A 25,676-nucleotide genomic window follows, 5' to 3' on the forward strand; every position below is an offset into this window, starting at 1 on the left:
ACTTGTATATATTATCATTCATGAGTACCCAGTATTCTCGTACAACATTCCTGAGTCAAATTTTAAGGAAACCTTTTGGAGGTTTAGTCTGCTCTCGGAAGCAGTACTATATAATCCTGCCATGCTTTGGAAAATGGTATCTATCTCTAATAACACATGCGCTCAACGCTCATAACAGCCGTAAATGCTCTGCCAGGCTATCCAACTCATCCTCTCAAGCCTCACAACTTAGATCCTCCTCACCTCCTTGCCCCTCTCCCTCATTCTCTCCTCCTCAGCTTCCACCATATCCATCCACTGGTCCTTGTCCGTCAACCTCCTGACCTCCTTCGTAACCGAGCCATCCTTTGCCTTCTTCATATCCACACCCTCCAGCGCCAGACTCGCAATGACAACCGCCATTGTCAAGCCCTGAGCGTACACACGCGCCTGCACCAGCTTCTGCGGTGTGGTCATCGGACTCCTCGACACCATCGCGAACGCAGCGCCCATACTAGCCACCCACGAGCCGAAAACAATGCTATACCGGTTTTGGTGCGCCCAGATCATAGCCTTCTCAGTGCCCGTACGCTCAGCATCGAGCTTGTCGATCAGTGACTGGCGCTCGTCGTGGTAGTGGCGGTCCGGGTGCTGGGCGGCTTCGTAGGCGCGGCCGGAGCGGTCGGCAGCGATGATGGCGGCGAAGGTGCCGGTGGATGCGGCGAGGAAGACTTTGAAGGGGAGCGTGAGGCCGCGGATCAGAGGGTAGCGTCTTGCGGCGCCGTAAACGCCGGCTGTGCCTGCTGCGAGGCCGACGATGCCGCCTATTGTGCCGCCTTTGACTGTTGCACTGGTCAGGGTTAGTGGGATTCGGGTTTGTGTAGAGTGTTGCTTGAGTCGTACTTGTAGAACTTGGCTTCGTCTTCGGGCGTGAGAAGCTTCATGGCGAAGTGTATGTGCTTTGTTTTGGAACCAGAGTATTCGTATAGGTCTAACGTGCTTTTGGTAACAGATCAGAGTGCTCGCGTGAGTGGTATGTCAAGGACAAAGGAAGTGGATCAGGTTGATTGAGCAGTGTGCAAGGGTATTATGAGTAGAAGAAATGGAAAGGCAGAATACTTCTGGAAGTGTTGTAGTGCGTATATACTTAGACGACCCCGGGCACGGAGCAATGGCGGTCCCAGCGGAAGACAGCCATCTGTCGCAAGGCGAACAGATCCAGGATCGCTTCGCCGTTACGAAGTTCGCTCAAGTCCGATCCCAGCGGAAGTCAGCCATCCGAAAATCAGCCGTTTGAAAAACGGTTCCGATTGGCCAAGCGGTGATTGAAAAGCGGAGACCGACAGATCTGGTATTCGCGGGCGAGATTCAGACGACGACATCGTCCGCGATGAAACCTTCGTTGTCAGCGACGCCACGTCAATGCTGCTGCGCGGCGATTATCGAACATCGCTGACATGCAGTGCAAAGAGGCGTCGCGAGTAGCTGCTGCCGTTACACTCAACCTCTACTCCCATTTGCTGACGAAGATGTACAAGCAATGACACGAGTGCTCTCTGCAGTTGTCAGCATGTCTTTGCCGCCATCTACCCATTTCACGCGCATGAGAAACAGAAAGTGCAGGCCGAGCTGTAGGGCTGGTTGGTCGTTGCCGCAGATGGGCCAGGGTGATACCAAGAGACCCCTGCACTCGTGAGGGGAATGTTAACGTGAACTGCAGAAGTGGTTTGATCACGGCGTTTGGACACAACCAGCAACTCGGATGATCGGTCTAACACGCACGAAGACACGGCATAAATACCAGCTCCTGGAGGCCAGGAACAGTGTTCTTCTTCACCATCCAACAACGCCAAACTCATTCTCAATCAGATCTTATTTCGCAATTCAGTTGAATCGCAACATTTCCATTCACAATGGCCCCAACTATCCGCAAATACAAGGCCGCAGCCGTCAACGCCGAGCCTGGCTGGCTTGATCTCGAGCTTTCTGTCGAAAAGACGATCCATTGGATCAATGAGGCTGGCAAGAATGGCTGCAAGCTCGTTGCTTTCCCCGAACTCTGGATCCCCGGCTACCCGTACTGGATGTGGCGTGTCAACTACCAGGAGAGTCTTCCTTTGTTGAAGAAATACCGCGAGAACAGCCTTCCCTCCGACTCACCTCAAATGCACCGCATTCGTGCTGCGGCCAGGGAGATCTCCATTTTTGTTTCTCTTGGCTACTCTGAGGTTGATCTCAACAGCCTGTACACCACTCAGGTCATGATCGACCCGACCGGCAACATCATTAACCATCGTCGCAAGATCCGAGCCACTCACGTCGAGCGTCTTGTCTTCGGCGACGGTACCGGTGACACCACCAGCATGGTGATGGACACGGAGATCGGCCGCATCGGTCACTTGAACTGCTGGGAGAACATGAACCCTTTCCTGAAATCCTACGCCGTTTCTCTCGGTGAGCAGGTCCACATTGCTGCCTGGCCGCTGTACCCGCACGCTTCCACGCTCAAGTATCCTGACCCCTACACCAACATCAGCGACGCAAACTCAGACATTGTGACTCCGGCCTACGCCATCGAGACCGGCTCTTTCACACTCGCGCCTTTCCAGATGATCTCCGCGGCCGGCGTGGCTCTCCAGACTCCTCCGGGCAAGACTCCAGAAGACAACGAGATCTACAACGGCAACACTCGCATCTACGGCCCGGATGGTCAGAGCCTGATCGAGAAGCCGACCGAAGACTTCGAAGGCCTGGTGTATGTGGACATCGACCTTGATGAGACTCACCTCAGCAAGGCCCTCAACGATTTCGGCGGACACTACATGCGTCCTGACTTGCTTCGCCTCGTGGTTGACACTGACCGCAAGAGTGCGGTTAGCAAGGTCAATGGCTCTGGCTCACATGAGGTCCAGAGGACGATCGATCGCGTTGGCCTCAGTAAGCCGTTTAGCGAGCTTGACTTTGGCAAGGATAGCGAGCAGCAGTAGATTTGGAGCGGGCACACATCATAACCGGCTCATAATTAGCGAACAATTCCACTCTTTTGTATATTTTCAGCAATTTTTTATCTTTATAGTGACCGGTTCAGTGCTCCATTGATTACGACGAGTGGGTGTTGCATCTTGCATGGACGTTGAGAGCAGAATACCTAAGTTTCCTCTTACGCATCGGGTTTCGATCTGCAACAAGGACTTCGGTGTAAGTGATGCGCAAATCCTGGCGAACTAAGTACTTGAGCACCTATCGAGAGACCATCGTTTCGTCGGTCGGGTGCCGTCCGTTCCCGCGCGTCCACGTCCACGGTCGACGCCCAGCAGGGTTTGCACGTTCCTCCCGACCCACAGCCTCATCATCTTCGTTTAAATACCTACTGCTTCCTTGGCCTATGGCTCTCTGTATACAAAAATACCGAAACAGTTTAGCGCAACCAGAATGCCAACGATGTCGACAGAAGGCAAGATTACCAAGAGCGCCCTTACGCGCCCGGTAAAACTCGCCTGCACCGTCTGGTATGCCTTCGATGCATAAGGCGAGCCACGCATAAAGCTGATAGATGCCCAGTCGAAATCTGCGAGCCAAGTGCGATGGCGAGAAGCCGTGTAGTAGGGTAGGTCTCTGTTGCTCATCATCCTTTTTTTCTAAAAAAAAAAATCTCAAAGATGGCTTGCAGTGTGTCGAGAGAAACTGCGAGTGCACCTATGTCAAGAGCCGCCGTGGAGGCGCCCGGTATCGATCACGACCAGCGAACACTCAGAACGTAGTCGTTCTTCCTTGTAACTCGAGCGAGCAGAGTACAACACCTGATCTCGATGCAGAATGGGAACGTGGGACCGCCGAACGCTGCCGTCAGCATGAATGTACGCTGACACAGACCAGTGAATATCTCGTCTATGGCATCACCAGGCTCTGGACTGTTGCATCTAGATGAGCCTACTTCTTCGTTTGGGTCAGGATGCTGTGCGCTGCCCATACAGCCTCCCGATCTGCCTCGGACGAACGCCCCACTTCGATCACAACCTATGCCACAGGTAGAACCGCCGAGCCTGGACTTTGGAAGATTGAATGAACCTTTGCATACCTACAACTCAGACGAATCACTGTGAGCGGAAGGATTGATTCCCATCTTTGGTGAAATGAGCTTGCTGACTGGGTTTCAAGACTTGATGCCTATTACCGTTTGATTCACATTTATCTGCCCATCTTACCGCCACCACCACAAGCATCGCCCGGATCTGATTCTACACCACCTCCAACTACCGACTCACCAACATCTAGTGCACCAAGTCCAGGATCAGAGTCACCCCTTCGGCTCGCCATCAAAGCAATCCTCATGCTCGTGCCACATCCTTCTGTGTCCAACCCTTCACGGCCATCATACGTCGTCCTACGGCGGAGGGCGGCTGATCAGCTGGTGCACCAATGCCTTCAAATGATCGAAGACGAGAGTGACATGCCGGAAGATCTCCCGCTCTCCACAGCCTTAGCACATACCTCCACACGATCGCAGCGAAGAAGTCTACATTCTGACGTACCCATGGAACTGGAGGCCGTCCTCGCACTATGCTTATTGGCTATCTACGAATACGCACAGCGCGGTAACATTCGCAAGATGCGAGATCGCGCAGGCCAAGCGCTCGTGTATGCTATGGACATGTCTTTGCATTGTATGAGCAGAAGTGAGACGTTGCATGCGGAGGCGAAGAAGCGAGCCTGGTGGATGACTGTGAGCATTTTCCCTAGCGCCAGAGCTCCTCAATGCGGACGACATGTCCATACTGATGACGTCCCACTAGTACATCTGCTCTTGTCAAGCATCAATCGCTAGTTGCACGGTAAGTTGGCACTGCTTATATAGACCCGTCTGACATCGCGGCCGCAGTCACTGATTGAGACAGCCTCCTACTCTCTTACCAGACGATCCAAGATTTACAACCGAGATGCCACGAATGGGCAAGTCTGATGCAAGTGACACTGTTCGTTGCGCATCACTTAATGATTGCTAACCGCAACAAAGGTATGGAAGCTATTCATCGAGTCCCAGCAAGCTATCCTGTCCGCAACCCAATTCGTCATCGAAATGAACCACTTTGTCCAAGACCCCGAAAAATCCGAGATGCCCGTCCAAAAAATGCAAGACCTCCACACTCTCATCGACAACCTCATCGTCGCCGCCGACCAAAACCCAGTGGACACCGCCCCAACCCCCATAGACCCTGAAGCAACCGCCGCCCGCGCCCTCCACTGCATGTCCGTCGTCAAACTCAACAGGTCCGTCCTCCAACCTTCCCCACCCCCAACTGCTTCCCCCCAGCTAAGCCCACAAACCCACAAACAGCGCCCGCATCAAACTCCACCGCTACAGCGCCTTCTCCGACCTCCCCGTCTTCACTAAACGCTACTGCGACCTCAAACCCGCCCCGACCGCCTACTCGACCGCCTTCGTCTCCGACCTCGTGCAATGGCTAACGACCAGCTGCGCGAGCTCCTCACCCCCCTCCCCCACCCTCGCCCCTCAAACAACCAACACCCAAACCCTCCCCTTCACCCGCCATTCCTCGACTAACCTCTGCCTGGCCTCCGCGCTGACCATCGCGCGCGCCTTCGAATCCCTCCCCTACCCCACCCCGTCTCCCTCCCTGCCCTCCTCCTCCACCCCACCACGCACCCTCCCCTCAACAGCCTGCTGCGCCATGCAAGCTTCTTACGCGCTGCTCATGGCCTGCAACGCCGCCTGGGGAATGCAGTCGAGCGGCGACGGGGCGCGGGGGAGAGAATTGCTGCGAGCGTGTGAAGGGGGGTTGTACAGTTTGCTGGGGACGCTGGCGGACTACGCGAGGGCTGCGGAGGCCGTGGGGGGGATGAGAGGTACGTTTCCTTCGATCTTTTCCTTTGGGGGTTTTGGGGATAGATGCTGACTGGCGAGGACAGATCAAGTGCGCGAGGCCATCGAGGGGTTTGCGGAGTTGTTCGCGGGGAATGTGTGACGTTTCTTTTCTGGAGCGGAGGGAGAGGAGGGAGAGGCGCGTGGACGGATTTCGGCGGAGGTTTCTGCATTGTATCGTTTGGTAGACCGGATTGGAAGCGAGTCTCTATCCCCCATTTCATCTCATCCCATCATCCCATCCCATCATCCCATCCCAGACTCCATCCAGACTTTTATTATCACTCTCCGCCAGCTCCGCAGCCGGGTATAGGTATCTATCCACAAACCCCTTCCCAAATGCATTCCCCCCTGTACCCTTAATCAATCCACGAAGCAATCAATCAATCAATCAATCAATAGCCTCCTTAAACCGCATCACCGCATTGCCCGCCACCAACCCATCGACGCCCTTCTGCAGTCCCAACACGCCACCCTTCTCCATCCCAACATCATACGACGAGTCCGAGATAAGCACCAACCCCGCCTCCTTGATCGAGTCGATGAGCGCAGGGACCAATTCCAGCAGGCGCGAGGTGCAGATGAGGCCCATGAAATTGTTCGACTGGGCGATGCGCACGGCTTCTTTGATGGACATGTCGGTGCGGCCGCAGGAGGCGATCATGGCTGGGTCGGTGGCGGCGCTGGGGTCGGTGGAGGGGGGAGCGACGCCGAGTTCGTTGCAGAGGAGGACGGGGTCTGGGAAGGTCGTTAGTCAGCATGGCACTATAGGGGTGGTGGTGAATGGATTTGGGGAAGATTTACAATTCGGTTGCTTCCAGTTCAACGCCGCGCAAACGTCCGCATTATAGCTCGAGAACACAAAATTCCTCAGCGGGTTGTCCTTCGACTCGCGCAGGCGCCTCGCGTGGTCAAAAACGGCCAGGAGCACCGCGTCCGCCACAAAATTGATATTCTGCGTCGGGCCGAGCTGCAATTTCTCCTCCATGTGGCGCGTGGGGTAGCAGACGTGGAGCTCGAGGCTGAGATCCGCGGGTAGCATGGCGAGGGCGTCCTCGAGCGAGGCGTAGGAGCGCGCGATCTGGCGCTGGGCGGCGGGGAGGTCCTCGGGGTCGATGCCGGCGTCGACGAGGGATTCGAAGGCGCCGTTGCGGTGGGCGCCGGAGGAGAACTCTTCGTAGGTCAGGCGGCCGATGAGGTCGTTTCGGCTGGAGGGGAGAGCCCATTCGGGGAAGAGCACGGGCACGCCGTCTTTGGTGACTTGGACGAATAGGCGGAGGAAGTCGCCGCTCAAGCTGCTCCCGGTGATCAGATTGCTCGGGTGGTTTTCGTACTGGCTCGTCGCCTTCCAGTATGTGGCAAAGTGCGTGATCTCAAGCGGGATGCCCTTGAACGGCGTGATGACCTGATACCGGAAATTGATGCGGCCAATGGCACGCAGACGCGGGTCGAAAAGCTCCAGATGCCATCTACCAGAACTGCTCGATTTGCCCGTGAAGACGCGACTTGAAGCCGCTGAACGTGCAATGACTTTGCTGCCGAAGGTGGGGAAGATATCAAAATCGATGCTGAATGCTTCCAAGTTCTCGATCTGGAAACTGATGTTCTTGAAGTCGTCCTGCACTGGTAAAGGTACGTTGCGAGGAATGAGGTCGGAGGATTTGGAGGAGATGGTGAGACGAGCGGCCGGGTATTTGCTTTCACCGTAGAATTCGATGGCATCGCAGCCAAGGTCGTCGAAAGACAAGAGAATAAACGTCTTCGTCGTATCGAGGAAGTTGTGGCCGTAACGACGCAGCGGAATGATCGGCGGCGGAAGAATGAGGTCAGGGATATTCTCCGAATCCAACGATGACATGATCGGCAACTCCCCCGTCCGAGCCGGCTGGCCGATCGTGTCAACGCTGAACTCCATAGACTGCTGCTTGCGCTGGTTGGCAGTCTGGCCCGCTTGAGCCAGTAGCTGCATGCAATCCAGATGCCCCTCCCAAGCAGCGTAGTACATAGCCGACAAACCCTTCTCATCGCAGACGGTGGCGTCGACTTGGAATTCAAGAAGCTGCTGTAGGCAGTGCAAGTGGCCTTCGCTAGCAGCATGGAAAATTGGCGTCCATTGGTACAGCTTGTCGGCTTGATCCATGTCCACGCCGTAATCTTTCAGCAAGCGCAGGATCTGCTCATTTCGGCCGAATCGCGCAACGATGTGCTGAGGATACAGGCCTTCGGCATCAGGCAGCATTTGCGGCTTGTACTGCAAGATCTGCTCAACAATGGCCACAGAGCCGTACTGACACGCCAAATTCAGCGGGATGTGATCGTTGGTCCCCGAAGGATTCACAGCGGCGCCGAATTTGAGCATCTCCTGCACACTGGCGGCCTTCGAATGCACGATGCCATGGATCAGTCCAGTAAAGTTATCCAGGTCTTTGGCATCTACTGTGTCCGGTGCGGCTGCCACGAGCACCTGCATCATCTCGGCCTGCCCGTTCATAGACGCATAGTGCAGCGGTATTCTCCCGTAGACGTCCGGTGCGCGAATGCTTGCGCCGGCTGCTAATGCGGCATCGAGAACTTCTTTCTTGCCCGTCACGGCAGCCTCATGGATGCAATTTCGCTCGTTGATCGAATCCGCATAGTTGAAATCGATCAAGCCAGTGTCGTAAAGAATCTGCTGCGTTGAGGGCGAAGCCTTGTTGACGGTATTGAGGAAGACGCGGCTGATTCGTTCCCTGGCCTCTTCATGGGTGACTGTTCGTGCTGCCCACTCCTTCACGAGACCTGTGTTTCCGGCATTGATGGCTGTTAGAATTTGCACTTCCAGCTCCAAGTCGTCTTGACCGGCTTGAGGCGCGTTGTTTTCCAGTTCGACGGCGGGCGTGTAGGCGATCTTCTCGCCCTCCGCCCAAGCCTGCAGCTCCAGCAAGCCCGTCGTCGCTTGATCTGAAAGGTCGCTGATCACATCGCGGTTGAAACAAGGTTGGACCTCGACCGCACGGGATAGATAAATCTCCTTCTCTCGCGACTATCATTCCGGTCAGCACTGAACCCATAAGCGTCGTCTCATCTATACCCAAACATACCTTCGACGTTTTATCCCACTATTCGAACGTTAGCTATCTTCCTTCCAACACGAAGGATGCAAAACTCCAAACCTTTTTCAAAATCTTCGAAAAAGCCGTCTGGTTGACTTCAACGAATTGCTGCAACTTGTCGAGGTCATTGCTGAACAACCGAAACCCCTCGTCCAGCGTAACATAGCTCGAGGACAGCTTCGAAGCCGGGGTGGCGCGGTGCTGCAGCGAGCGGCGCTTGTCGAGCAGGGTGCGCAGGCGGAGTTTGAGCTTCACGAGAGAGAAGAGAGAGCGTCAGAGTCGTGGCCTTGAGAATCAAACGGACTCGCCTCGAGGGAAAGGTTTTCAGATCGGAATCAGATGGGCAAGACGCACTTCGGCTTCCTTCTGCAGGTAGAACGTGTTGACCTTCTCGAGCTCGCGCTCCAGGCGGAAAAAGAAGGTGGCCTTGTTGGCTTGCAGCGAGGCCTGCGAGTCTTGGAGCGTCACGCCGTTGGTGGCCGGTTGCTGCGCGGCGAGGATGGGCGTGGCGCTCAGTTTCTTGATGAGCTGTGGTTGGGTGGGCGGTCAGCGGCAGCCCTCTTTTCCGCTTTGAATATCAGCTCAGGGCGCACCTTCTTGAGCGCCTTGTAATCCACAAAGCTGGCCGCGTACTCGGGAATGTCGAGCTGGCGCTTCTGTATGTGCTTGCCGAACTTCCTGCAACGGGCGTTGGCGGATCAGCATGTTGCCAGCGACGGATGCGGGTATGGTAGGATCAGAGCCACCCGGGAACGTACATTTCGGGCAATAATCAATGGGTCGCACGTCTCACGGAAAGAAAAAATCCAGTGCTACCGAACGATGCGGGATATCGGGTTGCGGGTGTTGATGATTCGGCTGGCAGCAGGCGTCGGGGGCGGCTTCGGCATAGCTGGGCGCAGGCGGTCTACGCGACGGGGCCGTCGCAGTCCATAGCGGTAAGGAGGAAGGGAAAAGGTATGGGCGGAAAGCCAAAAAGATGCACAGTCACCGCACGGTGGAGGAAGAGCAGTTGGCGACGAGGAGAGGCGGGCGGCGTCACAGGCGCGGCCGTCAACAGGACCAGGCCAGCACGTGCGGCGCGGGTTTTGGGGGTCTCGGGCTATCGATAGCGGCGGGGCAGGGCATGTGAGACAGACATCAGCACGGCGGGCGCAGGGCAGGCGTGGAGTCAGGGCGAGGCGCGGCGGGTGGTGGGCGGTGGTGCTGTGTGCTTCCCTTAGCGGCCGGCGCCCTGCTGTCCTCAACGCTTGCGCGCTGGGTGAAGACACCGTGAAGATACCGCTGTGAGCGCCGCCGGGCGAGGATGTGTCGGCGAATCGCGAGGCCCAGCGAGCCACGTGCAATGGCCAGCTTTGAGCCGCGGGCCTTGATCCGGCGGGCGGGTGGAGGGAGCAGTGTGGAGTGGCGTGGGCAATTGTTCGGCCCAAGCCTGATCGCCCAGGAACCATGACATGTGTTGCCCTACGCGCGGGTGGATGAGGAAATGATTCGAACGTCATCAATTGGCGTCCGTGTTCTGTATGTACATCCAAAGACATCCCGCCTCGTTGCTAGGAATTCTCACAAAAACTAAACTAATAAATCGCCGCAACACTCTGCGTTGGGTATCATTGCACATCTCATTTCGTCCCGGCCATGCCAACCCGAATCCAAAGCTCCAACAATGTCTAATAAACGCCCGTATCTTTCACATCTCTCAAAGTGGGACTCACATCCTACATGAGCCCTCCCATAACCAGCTTGCCGAGCCCGGCGACCTCGCTCTTGACGCCATTGCGGGTGTTCTCCTCGAATTCACGCATCACATTCGCGACCAAGATCTTTCGCACGCTCTTGTCCGCTTTCGCAAACGTGTCGCCGACAGACGCCGTACACTGGTCCGGCGAAGTGATCAAGTTGAGCAGATTGCTATAGGTCTCGATCATCGTATCACAAAGCGTCGCAAAAGTCGTGCCAAAGTCGGGATCAAAAGGAAGAGAAGGCGTGAGCAAGTGCTGGAAATCATGGCCCGAAGAATTGACAGGCGAGGTGACCTCCTGCGGGCTGCCCAGGCCACTCGTTGGGAAGCCATACGAGCTGGTATGCTGAGGGTCAATGGCGATACTGTCTGTGGCAGCGCTCGATCGGCGGCCCTTGCCCGAGCCCTTGCCCAAGCCCATACCAGCCTTGAACATCTGGCCCATTCGACCTCGGCCCAGGCTGTTGCCCGCGCTGTCTGTTCCGCTGAGGTTCTGGTAGGTTTCGAACTCTTGCAGGAGCGCAAGCAGCGCCTTGAGGTATTCCATCGGCGAGCCGGAGTTGAGCTCCAACATTGCAGGAAGACTGTAACCCAGGAGAAAGTAGCTGGTGGAGCGCCGCCCAAGCTTCGCGGGATGCATTGAGGGCAGCGCTGACACCGAGCCGGGAGCGAAGTGCAGTGTCGTGAGGTAGTAGACATCCCCTTCGTGTACCTTCTTCAGATAGTCTATCGTGGCCATCCTCTTCTGCGTCGTCTCTAGTATGCTCTGGTACACCGCGCTCGGGTTTTGACCGCCAGGCCCCATCGACTGCAGCGTTGGCGCCGGAGCCAACGGCGCGCCATTGCTACCTGACATGCCCTGGCTGCTCACGCTCGGCCGGTCGGAAGGGTGCCTGCTGAGGCTCGTCGGCGCTCTAGACAGCATTGGGAAAGAGTTCTTCGAGGTGAGGTCGTGGCGGGAGAGGGACGGGATGGGCGGGGCGTCGCTGAACGTCGGGCTCAGGAGGGTCAGGTTCTCGGCGGACTTCGCCTGCTTGTGAGGGAAGGCGGAGATGGATAGCTTCTTGCGCGCGCGGTGCGGTGTGTGATGCGCGCCCTCATCGGGCGGCGAGGGCAGGGCGGAGAGTTGGGACGACTGGCGCGACCTGTGGCCGTAGGGCGATGCGCTGGAATGCGAGCGGTGGGAGCGGAGTGAGACAGATCGTCGCAGGCCTTGCACGCTGGAGGCGCCCAGCGAGAGGATGCTGCTGTCCTTCTTGTGCGAGTGTTTGCTCTTGCTGCCGGGCTCGGGGAATATTCCGTAGCCGGCGGGGGTGGCAGAGGCGGTTGGAGAGACGTCTTCGCCCTCCTCAGGCACGAAGGACGGCAGGCTGGTGGTCGCAGGCAGGCCGGCACCAGCGCTCGAGGGCGGCGGCGAGGTGACGTTGACGTGAAGGCCGGCGTTGTCTTGGGTCTGCCTCCTGAAGCGGCCGAAGACGCTGGTGTTTGGCATTGGAATCCGCCGCCCGGGGCCGCCGCGCTCCACTCCACGCGCGGCAGACTTCTAGAAGGAGACGGTGGCGTGAGTGGCTCCGGTTTGAGTGTGGCCCCTCGCAGGTGCAGGCGCAGGCGCAGGCGCAGGAGCGACCGGGCTGCAGGGTGTGGCCGAGTATGCAAGGATGGCAGGGCCCAGGAGGGAGGTCCGCAGGGCGCTGGAGGCAGAGGGCAACGGACTTGAAACATCGCCAACCCCTGTCATTCAGGGATCCGAAAGGCGGAGGATCTTGGCTTGGCAGGAACCGTTGCACCACATCTCGAACTCTATCCGCCGACCTCCGTTTCGTCTTGACATGGCATGCATAACATACGATGTACACTGTTTGTATTCATTTCTCTCGTAATGCTGCTGCGAAGGCCTTCAATGCCATCCTTCGGTTGTACCGTGTATCCATGTCTGCACTCAGAGAAGCCTTCAAACACAAGAAACCCGACAACATGAACAGGGAAAACCATAGACCGATCCAAAAACCATGCAACAAAAGGAAAAGCTCTCACTCATCCGAGAGTGATGAAACAGCAAACATGAGCCGACTCAGTCTCCAGACAAAGTAAACCCATAAAAAAGAACAAGAACAAGAAAACCCATAGAACAACCCATGAATCATCCAAAAGAAAGAAAATCCCGCCTTCATCCGCCAGCAATCAGAGTGCTGAGATCGCAGAGCTGATCCGAATAGCTGCCTGCGCGCCTTTATGTGAAAATGAAGCTTGCGCCGCGCGGCTGCTGTGAGTTGCTGATATCCAAGCCAGTGAGCGAACAGTCGTGTGGCGCCTTTCAAACAGACGCCTACTTTGCTCAGTGGTGGAGTGCAGTGTGTTCCATCGCCATCGCCGTACCGTCGTATTCGACACCGGCAAGATTTGAGGAACCCTCTTCTCATCCACCTTCTTCCGCCCCCGACAGAGTCAACCTTCGACCGCCCTTCGAAGCTTACTCCACAGACCTCTCGCTCGGCAACTGCATCCGCCTGCTCCTGCCTCCCTGATTCTCCGGCGGGCTCCTGTCGCGCCTAGACTCGGGCATCTTTCCCGCCGCCCGAGACTCGCCCTGATATCCATTGTTATCGTTGGAGTACCCGCCGCCGCGGCCGCGGCCTCCGCGATTCCAACCCCCACGGCCGCCGTAGCCGTAGCCGTTGCCGTTGCCGTGCTGCTGGGGCCGGTACTGGTCGCGATACTGCTGACGAGGCCCGGTCGGCGGATCCCTCCGCTCCTCATCGAAGCGGGTATGCCTGCGGTCTTCCTGGCGAGGCCTGTCGTCGCGCTGCGGGCCGGGGTAGCGGCGGTCGTGAACAGCGGGTGGAGGGCGGTCGAAGCGCGAGCTGCGGTCGCGCTGGGGTTCGTTGTTGGCGCGGCGAGCGGCGTTGGCGGCGCGCTCGGCGGCGTAGGGGTCTGTGGTTGGATAGTTGCTGGGAGCCTTCTGCTCCCTTGCGCTGGTGGTGCGGGCGGGGGCGTGCTGTGCGTCGGAGTCCGAGTCCTCGCGCTCGCTGTCGACGTAGGACTCGAGGTCCGATGTGTCTGCTGCGGCTGGGACCGGGACTCTGTGATCGCCGACTCGAGTTGTGAGGGCGCCGGATGGCGGTGCCGCTGGGTTTCTAGGAGCGTTGAGTTGGGCTCTTGCGGCGCGTGGGACGTCGAATGGGTGACGTTCGGGTTCAGGCGAGTCGTGGCGCTCGTCCGCGGCAGTTGGGACTGGAGCTCTTGTAGCATCGATTGCAGCTCTAGTAGCACGAGGAACGTCGAATGGATGACGCTGGGGTTGAGGTACATTATTGCGCCTGTCTGTGGTGGCTGAAACTGGGGCTCTGGAAGTGTCCAGTTGTGTTCTGGGGGTGGCAGACGAGGCTGCCACTGGAGCTCTTGGAGCGTCGGTCAGTGCTCTCGGAGCGCGTGGAGCGTCGTCGAATTGATGACGCTGCGGTTGAGGCGCGCTGTTGCGCTCGTTCTGATACTGGGGCTGGTGCCGGACCTGGTCGTTCCTCTGATGCCGATCCACGAAGTCTACAGCGTTCGGGCCGCTGTCCTGTGCATCCGGTACTTGGTCGTCAAGACCATCGTCGTGGTTGCTTGGAGCAGCGGCTGGAGCGACTCGATGCATGGCTTCACCTTCCGGAACGCCCTTCAAGACCCTCGGCAGCCAGCGAGCGAAGGTGTCCTCGGGGTCGTTGTTAGTGGCGAAAGCGTACGCGGAGATCTTGAAGTCCTTGAAGACGGCGAGTCTCTGGACAGCTTCTTCCCAGAGGCCAGGGAACTTCCTCTTGTGGTATTCCGGGAACGGCACGCGCTGGGACCAATCGTTCGGCTTGCCGCACACGGCGTGGATGTTGTTGCGGAATTGGTGCATGGTGCGATCGCTCGGGTGCATGCTGAAGATGCGCGCTCTACTGGCGGCTTCGATCAGAAGGTCTGGATGTTTCGCCAGACCACACATGATGCCGTACTCCTTGTTGTGTTCGCCAGTGGGTTCCGTCTGGGATCGCGGATCGCGGTATGGAAGAAGAAGCTCGGTGGTAAGAAATCTGAAGTTCTCCGGGGTGCTCTCGCAGATGACTGTGACGGGCTTCTCGTCGAGGAATCTGGGTGTAACCACCAGGATAGAGTGGTTGATCCCGACAGCAAGCATTTCCCTTTCGATGTCGCGCGGCAACAAGCTCGCTTCGGACATCCTCATGGCGTTGTCGATCACTTGCAACTTGTCGTTGCCGAGCACGCATCCGCTGATGAGTTCCAGACTCGCCGGGTAGTCAATGCCCAGGAAGTCGGCTCCGCTGGACTCCGATCTGGTGTAATCGGTTATGTCTGGGTTTCTGGAAGCGCTCTTGCGATCAATATCCATGGAATTGGGATCTTCTGAGCTCGAGGTGCCAGTCTGGTTGTTCAATCTCGCCTTGAGCTCTTCGCACTCGACTTTGAGCTCTTCGTGAGCGGCATGCAGGTTATTCCCTTGCTCTTGCATATTGTTCTTTTCGTTCACGACTTGTTTGTAAGTATTCAAGCAGTCCTCCAGCTCGCGCTGGAGGAAATCGATGCGAGCCGTCGTCTCCTGAGCTGTCTGCTCAGACTGCTTTTTGCAGCCTTCCAGCTCCTGGACTCTCTGCTCGAGTGCGGACGCCTTGTCCTTGGCAGTGACTGTGGCAGCTTCAGCTGCCTTCAGATCGGCCGCCAGCTTGCTGTTGACCTCTCTGGCCTCATCGATGAACTTTTTATGCTCGTTCTTGAGCGCAGCATGTTTAGGCTCGAGGTCGCCGAGCGTGGCCTGCGCCTTCTTGAGCTGCGCCTCAAGATCGCGGATCTTCGCTTTGCTGGCAGCATCAGCCTCGCCTTTGGCGCGGAGGGCGGCATCGCTGGTACGCTCCTCCTGTTTGAGCTGCGCCTCGAGCTCAGTCGCGTTCTGCTCTGACGCGGCGAGTTTGGCGCTCAACTCGCGTATCTTGAGCGCCGATTGATTCTGGCCGACCTTCAAAGCGTCCCTGTCTTTGCTGAGCATGGTAGCTTCTTCGCGCTTCTTGGTCAACGCCGAGCGCGTCTTCGCGTACGTCTCTTGCGCTTCCTGGTTGAGGCGCTGTGAGGAGTTAGTGAAGGCTACAGACGAGTCGATGGCTATGTCCCAAGGACTCGACTTACTGGCTGCCTCTTCAGCTTCTCGACGTCTTCTTGGAGGTTTGCTATCTTCTTGTGGTGCTCTAGAAGTAGCTCGCGGTACCGTTGCGGCGATTCGCCCTGCATGACTTCCTCGTCGCTCGCGTGACGCTTGGTATCAGGGCGGGTCTCTGGCTCCTCATCTTCGTGAGGTGAGCCGCGCTTTCTGGACAACAGCGGTGGCATGTTGGCGGTGCTTGTGATAATGATCTTGGTGCTGCAATGCGGTGTATGGTGTCGATAGTGTCTCAGGATACAAAGAGGTAGGTGTTTGCTTGTAATCGTGAGTTAGTGATCGATCTGGGAGTGGTTGCGGTGGTGTCAAAACCTGCTGCCTCTTCGCCTTTCACAAAAGCATTGATCACCCGGCGCACAGACTCCGCTTAGCGCGCGCTGCACCGCCATTGTCAGTGAAGTGAGGTTAGGTGCTCTGACATGTGATTAGATGAGTGCCTCAGGCATCAGCTTTGGCTCCCCGCTGGCTGCGCTTTCGCCAGCGCGGGCATTCACTCGACATTTCCAAAGTAGACGTCACTCTCGACCTACGACTTTCACTGCACCACCTCGCCTTTCTGAACAATTGCGCTTCTTTTTGACGGACTCGAGTATTTCACAACCTCACACACAGCCCAATATGGATATTCGATTGCTGCACCCGTCGGACATCCCGCACGTCCAGACGACCAACATCACCAACCTGCCCGAAAACTACTTCTGCAAGTACTACATGTACCACCAGCTCAGCTGGCCACAATTGAGCTACGTCGCCGTCGATGTGCGTTCGACCCTCCGGAAACAGCCCCCTCCAAACGACAAATCACTAACCATCGCGCGAACACAGGTCTCCCGCCCCAAAAAGACACCCTACGACGCCCCGAAGATCGTCGGCTACGTGCTCGCGAAGATGGAGGAAGACCCGCAAGACGGCATCCCGCACGGACACATCACCTCGCTCAGCGTGATGCGCACACACCGTCGCCTGGGGCTGGCGGAGAAGCTGATGCGCCAGAGCCGTACGTCCCGTTCCACCACCTGCGCACGAAGCACCACAACAGCTAGCTAACGGCGATTCGCATCGACAGAAAAAGCAATGTACGAGACCTACGGCGGCAAATACGTCTCGCTGCACGTGCGCGAGAGCAACGTCGCGGCCCTGCGCCTGTACAAGAACACACTTGGTTTCAAGGTCATTGGCACGGAGGCGAAGTACTACGCTGATGGCGAGGATGCGTACAGCATGCGCATGGACTTGGATTACTTGAAAGATGAGGCGGATATGTCGGACGACGAGGAGACAGTAGGTAAGGATGAGGGCGATGCGGTTGGCAGCGCGGGTAAAGAGGGCGATGGGGAGAAGTTGAGGAAGGTCAAGGTTGGCAGGCAGCTGGGTGTCGGAGAGTTGGTGGAGAAGAATGAGAGCTCGGCGGCGTAAGGATACGAGACGATTAATGGAAATGGATGAATGGTCGAACGATACAAGACTCTGCGTGGGAGGTGCGGGCACGCTGGTTGCGTACTGCTGTGCCAAGCTCTGCGCGACATTGCTTGACTTTTGGGACTGCATGAGGCTTACAGTTCAGGACAATCGGAAGCGTTCAAGCGAATACTGAATAGATGTGAGCGACATTACGTTTGCAGCCGTGCACAAATCTGTATCAGCAGTCTCTACGCTCAAGTCCGAGCGCGGTGGCGGCTTCACTTTCACCGCGCTTGCCAGGCGGCTGGAGTCGAGAAATTCACTCATGCATGCCACAACAGCATACCAACTCTCATACAACCGTTTTTCACCCAATTAGACGGTCTATATTCCCTGCCGATATTTTGGTGGGGCGCCGCGGAGGGGATTGCGAGGGTCTCTCGTCCAGCGGGGTCACTCTGACATCACGATGGATGATGGTCGTGACGATGCATATATGTATCATGAAGAGCGACAAACGTACAGTCTCAGCTCTTCGATCTTTAGAATCCCACAACTGTCTCTGCTTCCTCATTCGAAATTACAACTCAGACACCTTATTGATATCCATCTAATAACGAAATAACACATCGACCTAATCATTATAACCCGAAATCAAAATGCCCGAGCCCAAGTCGCCGTTCGACATCGGTAAACAAAACCCCTCAATCACCGAAAGGAATGAACCAGCTAACACCTCCCTCTCAGGCTGGCAGCCTCCCGCGCCGCAAAACCAACAACCGCCCGGCCTAGAGCACAAAATGGACCCTCTCCCCGTCGTCGACCAAGTCCCTACCTTCGACGGCGGCATGCAAACCTACAAGCCCGCGGGCAAGCTGACCGGCCGCAAAGCGCTCATCACGGGCGGCGACTCGGGCATCGGGCGCGCGACGGCTGTACTGTACGCCATGGAGGGCGCAGAGGTGATGATCACGTACCTGCCGGGCGAGGAAAAGGACGCCGAAGCAACGCGGAAGATGGTCGAAGAGCGCGGGGGCAAGATTCATGTCTGGGAGGCGGACCTGAGGACGAAGGAGAAGTGCAAGGAGACGGTGGATCAGGCGCTGAAGAACATGGGCAAGATTAACATCTTGGTCAACAACCATGCGTTCCAGTACATGCGCGAGACGATTCTGGATATTCCTGAGGACCAGTGGCTGAAGACGTTCGACACGAACATTCACCGTAAGTGGCGCCGCCTTGTCCCCGTGTGGGATGCAAAGAACAAATTCAGACTGACAAACCCACCCGCAGCCTTCTTCTACCTCTCCAAATACACCCTCCCGCACATGACCAAAGGAGATACGATCATCAACGACGCAAGCGTGAACGCGTACATCGGCCGCCCGGACCTGCTCGACTACACGTCCACCAAGGGCGCCATCGTCTCCTTCACCTATGGCCTCAGCAACCAGTGGGTGTCCAAGGGCATCCGCGTCAACGCCGTCGCGCCGGGCCCCGTCTGGACGCCGCTGGTCGTCGCCACCATGACGGAGGACTCGCAAAAGAGCTTCAGCGGGCCGATTGGCCGCGGTGCGCAGCCGAGTGAGATCGCGACGGTGTTTGTGTTCCTGGCCAGCACGGATAGCAGTCAGATTAGCGGGCAGGTGATTCATGCGAATGGCGGGGTGGTTGTTGCTGGGTAGATGTAAGCTGCATTTTCCACCGCTCGGACGAGGTTGTCCGATTTCGAATGGACAGTTAGCGAAACGATCAGAAATGAACCATGAATTGGACGGAACAAAGACAGGTCTGGTGCTCATTTATACCATATAGCCATCGTGATGCCCTTGCACAATGCCATCGTGTTGGCCGTCCCACAAAAACTCAATGCTTTTCCATCCCTCTAAGTGAGCTTCTGTTTGATAAAGAACGCCCTCAGATAGCTCAGCTGCCACGCGCACGTAATACCCAACACAGCCAACTGCAGCAGCGTCCACCTGACGACGCGCGAATTGACGCTCTCGCTGATATCCCTGAACTCGGCCTCGCGCTCGCGCTGGAAGACCTGCTCGCGCTTGACGTCGTGCAGGCGCGCGTTCAGGTCGCGCACCTTCTTGACCACATCCTCGATCTTGTCCTTGTCCGAGCTCTCGATCTTGGACGTGTCGCCGATGGCCATGTCGAGCTCGAACTTGATGCCGCCGACCTGCGAGCCGGAGAAGAGGAAGCCGGAGGTCGCGGGGACGTTGGTGGGGGTGAAGCAGAGGCGGTGGTCGCCGGCGTCGGCGGCGGTGAAGATGAATTTACCGGAGGCGGAGGAGCGCTGGGAGACGACGCGGTGGTCGTTGTCGAAGGTTTCGTCGACGGTTATGAAAACGCCCTGGTCGGGGGTTAGATGTGGTCGGTGATGCGGTAGTGCTGCGGGAGATGGAGGGGGGAGCTACCATTTCAGGGTTGGGAACGTAGCTTTTCGCCTGGTCGTTCCATTGTGTTGCCTTGAAGTGACCTGGGAGCTCTTATCAGGGAATTGTCCGTCTAATGCGATTGGAGACAGGAATTCATGCATACCAACGACCAGCGTGTCCTTAGGAAGCTCCTCGAAGAAGCACTTCTGGGAAGGCCCGTCAATGTAGAAGTAGAGGGCTTGTGCCTGGCTGGCGAGCAGTGCCAGACCGGCTACTAATGAGGGCCACATTGCGTCTTTGTGTGCGCTGTGAAAGATGTCGCGACAGCTGTGCTGGGTGTCCCGCCTGCTTTTCTCCTGACGTTCAAGGTGCCGCGTTTGGGGAGACTTGACTCGTGTTCGTTTTGGCGGAGACAGGGCGGCGCGCCAAGACTAGCGTCGATCTAACAACGGTCCTCACTTCACTTCTGGAAAGACAAGACGGCTTCTCGTGCATCATGTGCAGAATTTGACCAGCTGATATATGACTCCGTCAATTTTGTCAAGTAAAGAGTAACCTTCACCTCTGGAGATGTAAGTGAAATTTGGGCCTCTAGAACGCTGAATAAACCAGGCATCATTTCCTCTACTTTTCCAGACCAGAAGCGCAAGGAAAGCCGTTTTGTAGTCTTCGACGGTCGAGTTCACTCTATTACAACCCATTCTGTAGCCATGATGATAACCAGTACATCGGGTCCTTCACACTCCCGATCCAATGCGCCTTCAATGGCAACTCAAGCAACCACAAGCTCACCTCACTTCAGTTCGTCCACATGTAGATCAATCACAAAATGTTCTAGCAATCAAGCTGAATAATCCTCGCAACACAAGCCTCATACTTCCTGAACAGGCTGTCACGAGCCTCGCCATGGAGCGAACAATGCACTCCTACAAGCAACTCAAAAGACAGACCCTACACCGTCAAAGCCTCGCCATCCACTCACAGAGTAGCTAAACAGCCAAATTTAGAGGCGCGGCGACCTTCCGATCGTATTCAGCCTGAATCGACCAAAGAGTAATCCTCACCCTCAAGACCTCGTTTGTACGAAATTCGAGCCATGTCCCGCCAAAGGCAAATCGAGAAATACGCGATACTTTGCTGTCGCATCCCAACAATTGTGCAGCCGGTCCGCTGATCGAACCGTAGCAATCGATTTCCGGACGAATACCGACCCGACACAGGGACCAGAAGGGCGTCCAGACCCCAAGCTCACTGCCATACGTGAACCAGTGCGACGAACGAAGGCCCTCGAACAAACCCGACCCGTGGTCTCGACATCCCAACATGAAAATCGAACGCACAATGACACGCTCTTGCATCCCCGCCGCCCCGCCGAGGAGAAAGCAAGCAGGTCGTACATCTTATCTCACATCGACCGATCCGCCATGAATCTACCAGCCGGCACTCTCCCCCGCCCTCGCCCATGGAAAGCCCACTGCAACTGCAACGCAACAGCAACAAAGCCCCCGTACACCTCACCTCACCTTACATAACCTAACCTTATCAACTCTGCTCACAGGGCGACGCAGGCAAGCGCCAGGATAGCCCTTGCTCCGCTCACAAGGCAGGCACCAGCAGCCCAGCAGCCGGCAGGAAGCCCGCCCGTCCGCCGTCCGGACCTTACCTTACCTTCGGCACCAGGACGACACGCGGCGTGCCTGACAGGCAGACGCGCAGGCACAGTCAGACAAGCACAAGCATAACGGAGCGCCGACTAAGGAGTCTAGAAGGGCGGCACCTGTCTCTGCTGCCGCGAGGGACGTGCGAGAGGCGGCCTCGTGGCAGCCAAAGCCGAAGCCGCAACGCGACGATGAGGAGATGGGACGATATCCGTGTGGCGATTTTTTCGAATTGGCTGAGGAGGACCTCAGGCCACTGTGCGGAGGTAGTGATAATGGTGTCTCTCACTGATGACCGACGGGAGCGAGCAGCGGGCACGGGCGGGCGAGTGGCGCCTTGCGTGCATGTCAGGCAGGCGTCGCGGCCTCAGGCGCGCGAAGCAGACTGCCTGACCGGGTGCCATATCATGCACAATGGACGGTGCTACGGACGACCAGACAGGCGGGGGCAGGCATGCAAAAATGCCTTCGAGGGATGACTTACCGCGAACCTCAACATACAAACCACACTACAGTTGAGCCCCCGCCCTCCCCAGCACAGCCAAACCCTCCTCGCACGTCCGCGAATCGCGCTTCCTGCCGAACCTACAGACTTTGATCGCCACAAGCCCAGAGCGGTAGCGAGCTGTGGCTTGAAAGGCAACGCAGAGCACACCGACCGAGACCGCGGAGCGACGCGACGGACGGGCGGTCCCCCGACGCACCAGGCCGGTCGGCCAGCGGGTTCGGCCTTGGGCATCCCTCTTCCTCTCAACGGGTTCGGGCCTCAGGGGCCCACGTCTGTCGGCTCGTTCCACGATCCACGTTGCACGGCCCCCGGGGGAGGGCAGTGGAGATGCGGGGTGATGTACAGTACTACTATACGTACAGCACGTTCTGCGCTGTGACGAGGCGAGAGGCGGGGAGCAGGAGCAGGAGCAGGAGTACAGTACTTGTGCGGCGCCTGTAGAGTACTGTACGTACAGTGCCAGGGCAGGGTGGGGAGCGGGTATTGGCTGCTTGTTGCGGACTCGGCTCTGCTGAGCTGGACTGAGAGCCTAGAATTGGGCGGGGCGGCGGGGGAGCGCGCCTTTCCCCGTTGCGAGAGTGGTCGTCTTGGAAGTTCAGGTTGGGGGCATGGGGAGATGAAACATGGCGGAGAGCGGAGGGCGGAAAGGGAAGTCAAATCGCAGCGCACGTTCGTTTGGGGTCGGGAATGCGAGTGCTGAGGGACTGTAGCACGAAGAGGGGCAGGCTGCTGAAGGCAAGCAAGCAAGCAAGTAAGCAAGCAATCTTCAATCGCCGCCTTCACGATAGGACTAGCAGTCCGGCACGCATTGATCTGCGCCGCGCCGAGCGGAGGAACGCGCGCGAGCGAGCGTTCGTGCAGTTTGCAGAAGCAGGCCCTGCGAGCGTGCGTGCGCAGCGCAGTAGTAGCGTCGTTTCGCACGCGCAGAGCGCCGCGCATCACCTGCATGGAAGACGAGCGATAAGGGCGGAAGAGCAGGATCGCGTGTGCGAGCCAACGTGGGGAGTCGGCGCCAGGCACGTTCACCGTCCAGTAGACAGTACCGCGTGCCGGCGTGGGAAGCGAGAAGCGAACCACGGCGCAGGCTGGGCTTAGCGACGTGGGGTGAGCATGCGCGATGGCCTCTTTGACGAGAGGACAGACAGAGAAGAGAGGCTCAGGGAGAAAGACAGTGCGCTCGCTCAGCGACGGGTGAGCCGTCGGACCCTTGCCCGCCCCAAGGCTCTGCCTTCTCCAAGCCAACCCCAGAAACGCGGCGAATGGGCAGTTGGGGTTCGTCTGGGCTGGGCTGGCTGGGCGAGGCTGTGGTGTATTTCGAGGTACGTACCGTTGGATGGGCGCACGGATTACGCAATGCTGTTGGGGGTCCCTGTTCGCATGGACAAGGTTTGCCAGGCTTGTAGGCCTGGATGGCCCATCCGGGGTTCGCGATTGGCGAGTGTGGGGATTGCGTGTTGGATTGAGCGGAGCTGGACCGTCAACTCTCACAATTTTTTTTTTGTATCGGACGCTCCTGGCGCAGGGCACGTCTCAGGTTGCGAGCGATGCTGACGAGCGCGGGCATGAAGCCTGCGTGCCTCGCCGTCCCGGACGCTGATTTGGCCGGTGGGCGTGGCGAAACGTGCAGTAGTAGCATGTAGCAGCGCATTGGCAGGCACGTACATCGTGTACACAGTATGGTACTGTATGTACCTACGTACGCCTGTCCGTGCGACGGACAAAGAGGGGAATGAAGGCATCCTCGCAGGACGTGGCGACCGTGCGCGAGTGCGTGCTTTGTCTGCTGGACGACGGCGGGCGAGGGGTCCTTGGTCCATGGCGAGGTGTGCTCACTCGATCGGGCGACGAGCGCAACCCGCGCGTCCTAGACCATCGAGACAGAGAGTCAGCTGTCCGGGCCAGCTGAGGGCGCACAGGCGCACGGAGTATGGCGTAGTTTTGCGAGCAGAAAGTAGTGCACACACCACCGTGGTCGGGCTAGTCAGCAATAATGACGATCTAGCACTGTGCTATTTGCCCCGTGCGCGCCGTCCTCCACACGCCGCAACGCCGTGCACTCGCCGAACGAGCCTTGAGAGGCACTAGGAGGTCGCACTCGACTCGGTGCGCCGGACGAGTTGGAGGAGGCCCCGGGCGAAGAGTGGATGCGGCCGCTTCGCACAGCAGCACTTGGGGACGTGGAAGTCCGACGGCAGGCAGGCAGGCAGGCAGGCAGGCCGCAGCCAGGCGTCGGGCGGCTAGGTGAAAATGTCACGGGCGGCGCCGTCGCGTATTGTTGCAGTCAGCAGGCGTGGGCTCGGCCAGGCCGGCGAGACAGAAGTTCCGCTCAGGCTCAGCGCTGCAGGCGGGCCCCAGCGAAGGGAGCCGCAGAGTCTGCGCAGGAGAGAATCATACCGCGCCAACGAGCGGGCGGACGCGGGTGTGGCAGAGACAGGCGGGTCGAGGCAGCAGCAGCAATGGCATGGCATGGCATGTTTCGTCGCGAGATGGGCGCGGGTGGGTCGGGCGCTGGGGTCCCGCCGACAGCAGGGCCGGGCAGCAAAACGTGGTGCTGGCGCAGGCCGCGCAGTGGAGGGCTCCGGGAAGCGCTGGGGCGCGCAGGGCCCTGAGGGCTGGCGGGCGGCGACTTGCGAGGGCCCCATCGGTCCCATCAGCCCCATGCTGAGCCATCCCACGCCCGTAGCGCGCGCCCGGGTCTGCCGCCCACTGCAGGTTTCGTGATGGCGCATGATCGCCCGCCAGCGCCCGCTCACACGCGCCCAGGCCGCGCCCTCATTGGTCCAGGCACGCATGCACGCCCCTCCTCTTGTCGCAGCAGCAGACGCCTGCACGCCCGCCCACCCTCCAGCAGCCGGCCACATACATATACGCAATCGCCCGTCCGCAACACTCCATCGCCTCCTCTCATGTTCACCTTCACCAGTTCCACTCTCGACAGCAATTGCACCTTGGGCCCTCGTCCGCACACCATCCGCCACGCGTGTGACAGCTCCTTGTCCGACACCCCTCTGGCGCCATCCGATACCGCTTAGCACGCAATCCAATCCGTGCGCCCTATGAATCATCACGGTGCCTGACCATATCCGCCATCGTCCACACAGTCATCTTCGACCTCGAACTTTCCAGCATACAAATTGACATCGTCACGCCGTTTTTTGGAATCCATTCCATTTAATCCCCCAAACACCAAGACCCTGATCAGCATCAACAAGCTGGTCCCCTACTCCAATTACCAAGTCCCCATCAGACCAACACATCACCACCACCACCACCACCACCACAACAACAACCATGGACTGCTTCCAGGACTTCTGCCTTGCCTGCGACAAGCAGTGCGAAGGCTCCTACTGCTCACAATCCTGCCGTCTGGCAGACCTCGAGAAGGCTCCCACTTCTGCCTCCACTCCCACTACTCCCCGCTCTGAGCACGGCTGGGATTCGGCCCACCCTGGATACGTCCTCACTCCTGCCTACAACTTCACCGAGAGGGACGACAAGAGACTTTCGACATCATCGTCGTCGTCTTCTGCCGCACGAGCACTGACTCCCTCATCGTCGCGAACCTCGCTGTCGTCCACCTCGAGCTCATCCGTCCCCAGTGCCGGTCTCAGCAAACAGGCTCGTGCTGCTCTTCAGGACTACTTTAGCTCCTTCGATCAGACTCGCGCTGCCAAGCGTCGCTCCAGCCTTCGATGAATGACCATCTCGTCGACATGTCTTGACGCCACTTGACTGAACGACCACCCACGCCACATTTCAATTCTCACCCAACAATTTCAAACCAAATCAAATATACAACAAACCATTAACAGCCCCAGTCCGACAGCATGGGAGC

The 25,676-nt window shown here is 57.8% G+C and overlaps 10 protein-coding genes across 10 annotated transcripts; 5 read left to right on the plus strand and 5 right to left on the minus strand.

The window, feature by feature from the left end:
• Nucleotides 1-228: 228 nt before the first annotated feature.
• Nucleotides 229-923, minus strand: WHR41_04510 (uncharacterized protein; the record flags this gene model as incomplete). The annotated part of the gene is made up of 2 exons (XM_069373116.1): nt 229-829; nt 883-923. The coding sequence occupies 2 exons, from the start codon at nt 921-923 to the stop codon at nt 229-231; spliced, it is 642 nt and encodes a 213-aa protein (XP_069229847.1).
• A 969-nt stretch (nt 924-1,892) lies between these two features.
• On the plus strand, nt 1,893-2,966 carry WHR41_04511 (Cyanide hydratase; the record flags this gene model as incomplete). Its single annotated transcript, XM_069373117.1, has 1 exon — nt 1,893-2,966. The coding sequence occupies one exon, from the start codon at nt 1,893-1,895 to the stop codon at nt 2,964-2,966; it is 1,074 nt and encodes a 357-aa protein (XP_069229848.1).
• A 445-nt stretch (nt 2,967-3,411) lies between these two features.
• WHR41_04512 (uncharacterized protein) lies at nt 3,412-5,963 on the plus strand (the record flags this gene model as incomplete). Its single annotated transcript, XM_069373118.1, has 10 exons — nt 3,412-3,488; nt 3,541-3,586; nt 3,650-3,803; nt 3,856-4,078; nt 4,138-4,702; nt 4,773-4,811; nt 4,875-4,940; nt 4,994-5,247; nt 5,315-5,844; nt 5,908-5,963. 10 exons carry the CDS (start codon nt 3,412-3,414, stop codon nt 5,961-5,963), a joined length of 2,010 nt encoding a protein of 669 aa, XP_069229849.1.
• A 49-nt stretch (nt 5,964-6,012) lies between these two features.
• On the minus strand, nt 6,013-9,712 carry WHR41_04513 (uncharacterized protein; the record flags this gene model as incomplete). The annotated part of the gene is made up of 7 exons (XM_069373119.1): nt 6,013-6,598; nt 6,665-8,882; nt 8,941-8,958; nt 9,013-9,201; nt 9,307-9,480; nt 9,546-9,630; nt 9,699-9,712. The coding sequence occupies 7 exons, from the start codon at nt 9,710-9,712 to the stop codon at nt 6,252-6,254; spliced, it is 3,045 nt and encodes a 1,014-aa protein (XP_069229850.1). The 3' UTR covers nt 6,013-6,251.
• Nucleotides 9,713-10,670: 958 nt separating this feature from the next.
• On the minus strand, nt 10,671-12,185 carry WHR41_04514 (uncharacterized protein; the record flags this gene model as incomplete). Its single annotated transcript, XM_069373120.1, has 1 exon — nt 10,671-12,185. One exon carries the CDS (start codon nt 12,183-12,185, stop codon nt 10,671-10,673), a length of 1,515 nt encoding a protein of 504 aa, XP_069229843.1.
• A 978-nt stretch (nt 12,186-13,163) lies between these two features.
• On the minus strand, nt 13,164-16,057 carry WHR41_04515 (uncharacterized protein; the record flags this gene model as incomplete). Its single annotated transcript, XM_069373121.1, has 2 exons — nt 13,164-15,794; nt 15,857-16,057. 2 exons carry the CDS (start codon nt 16,055-16,057, stop codon nt 13,164-13,166), a joined length of 2,832 nt encoding a protein of 943 aa, XP_069229844.1.
• A 295-nt stretch (nt 16,058-16,352) lies between these two features.
• On the plus strand, nt 16,353-17,737 carry WHR41_04516 (uncharacterized protein). The gene is made up of 3 exons (XM_069373122.1): nt 16,353-16,646; nt 16,713-16,884; nt 16,954-17,737. The coding sequence occupies exons 1-3, from the start codon at nt 16,506-16,508 to the stop codon at nt 17,301-17,303; spliced, it is 663 nt and encodes a 220-aa protein (XP_069229845.1). The 5' UTR covers nt 16,353-16,505; the 3' UTR covers nt 17,304-17,737.
• A 70-nt stretch (nt 17,738-17,807) lies between these two features.
• On the plus strand, nt 17,808-19,153 carry WHR41_04517 (uncharacterized protein). The gene is made up of 3 exons (XM_069373123.1): nt 17,808-17,978; nt 18,036-18,512; nt 18,582-19,153. Exons 1-3 carry the CDS (start codon nt 17,948-17,950, stop codon nt 18,971-18,973), a joined length of 900 nt encoding a protein of 299 aa, XP_069229846.1. The 5' UTR covers nt 17,808-17,947; the 3' UTR covers nt 18,974-19,153.
• Nucleotides 19,154-19,173: 20 nt separating this feature from the next.
• WHR41_04518 (uncharacterized protein) lies at nt 19,174-19,965 on the minus strand (the record flags this gene model as incomplete). Its single annotated transcript, XM_069373124.1, has 3 exons — nt 19,174-19,650; nt 19,715-19,776; nt 19,839-19,965. The coding sequence occupies 3 exons, from the start codon at nt 19,963-19,965 to the stop codon at nt 19,174-19,176; spliced, it is 666 nt and encodes a 221-aa protein (XP_069229851.1).
• Nucleotides 19,966-25,132: 5,167 nt separating this feature from the next.
• Nucleotides 25,133-25,537, plus strand: WHR41_04519 (uncharacterized protein; the record flags this gene model as incomplete). The annotated part of the gene is made up of 1 exon (XM_069373125.1): nt 25,133-25,537. The coding sequence occupies one exon, from the start codon at nt 25,133-25,135 to the stop codon at nt 25,535-25,537; it is 405 nt and encodes a 134-aa protein (XP_069229852.1).
• Nucleotides 25,538-25,676: the final 139 nt, after the last annotated feature.

This window comes from Cladosporium halotolerans (assembly GCF_011745625.1).
Source record: "Cladosporium halotolerans strain TM138-S3 chromosome Unknown Sca13, whole genome shotgun sequence".
NCBI lineage: Eukaryota > Fungi > Ascomycota > Dothideomycetes > Cladosporiales > Cladosporiaceae > Cladosporium > Cladosporium halotolerans.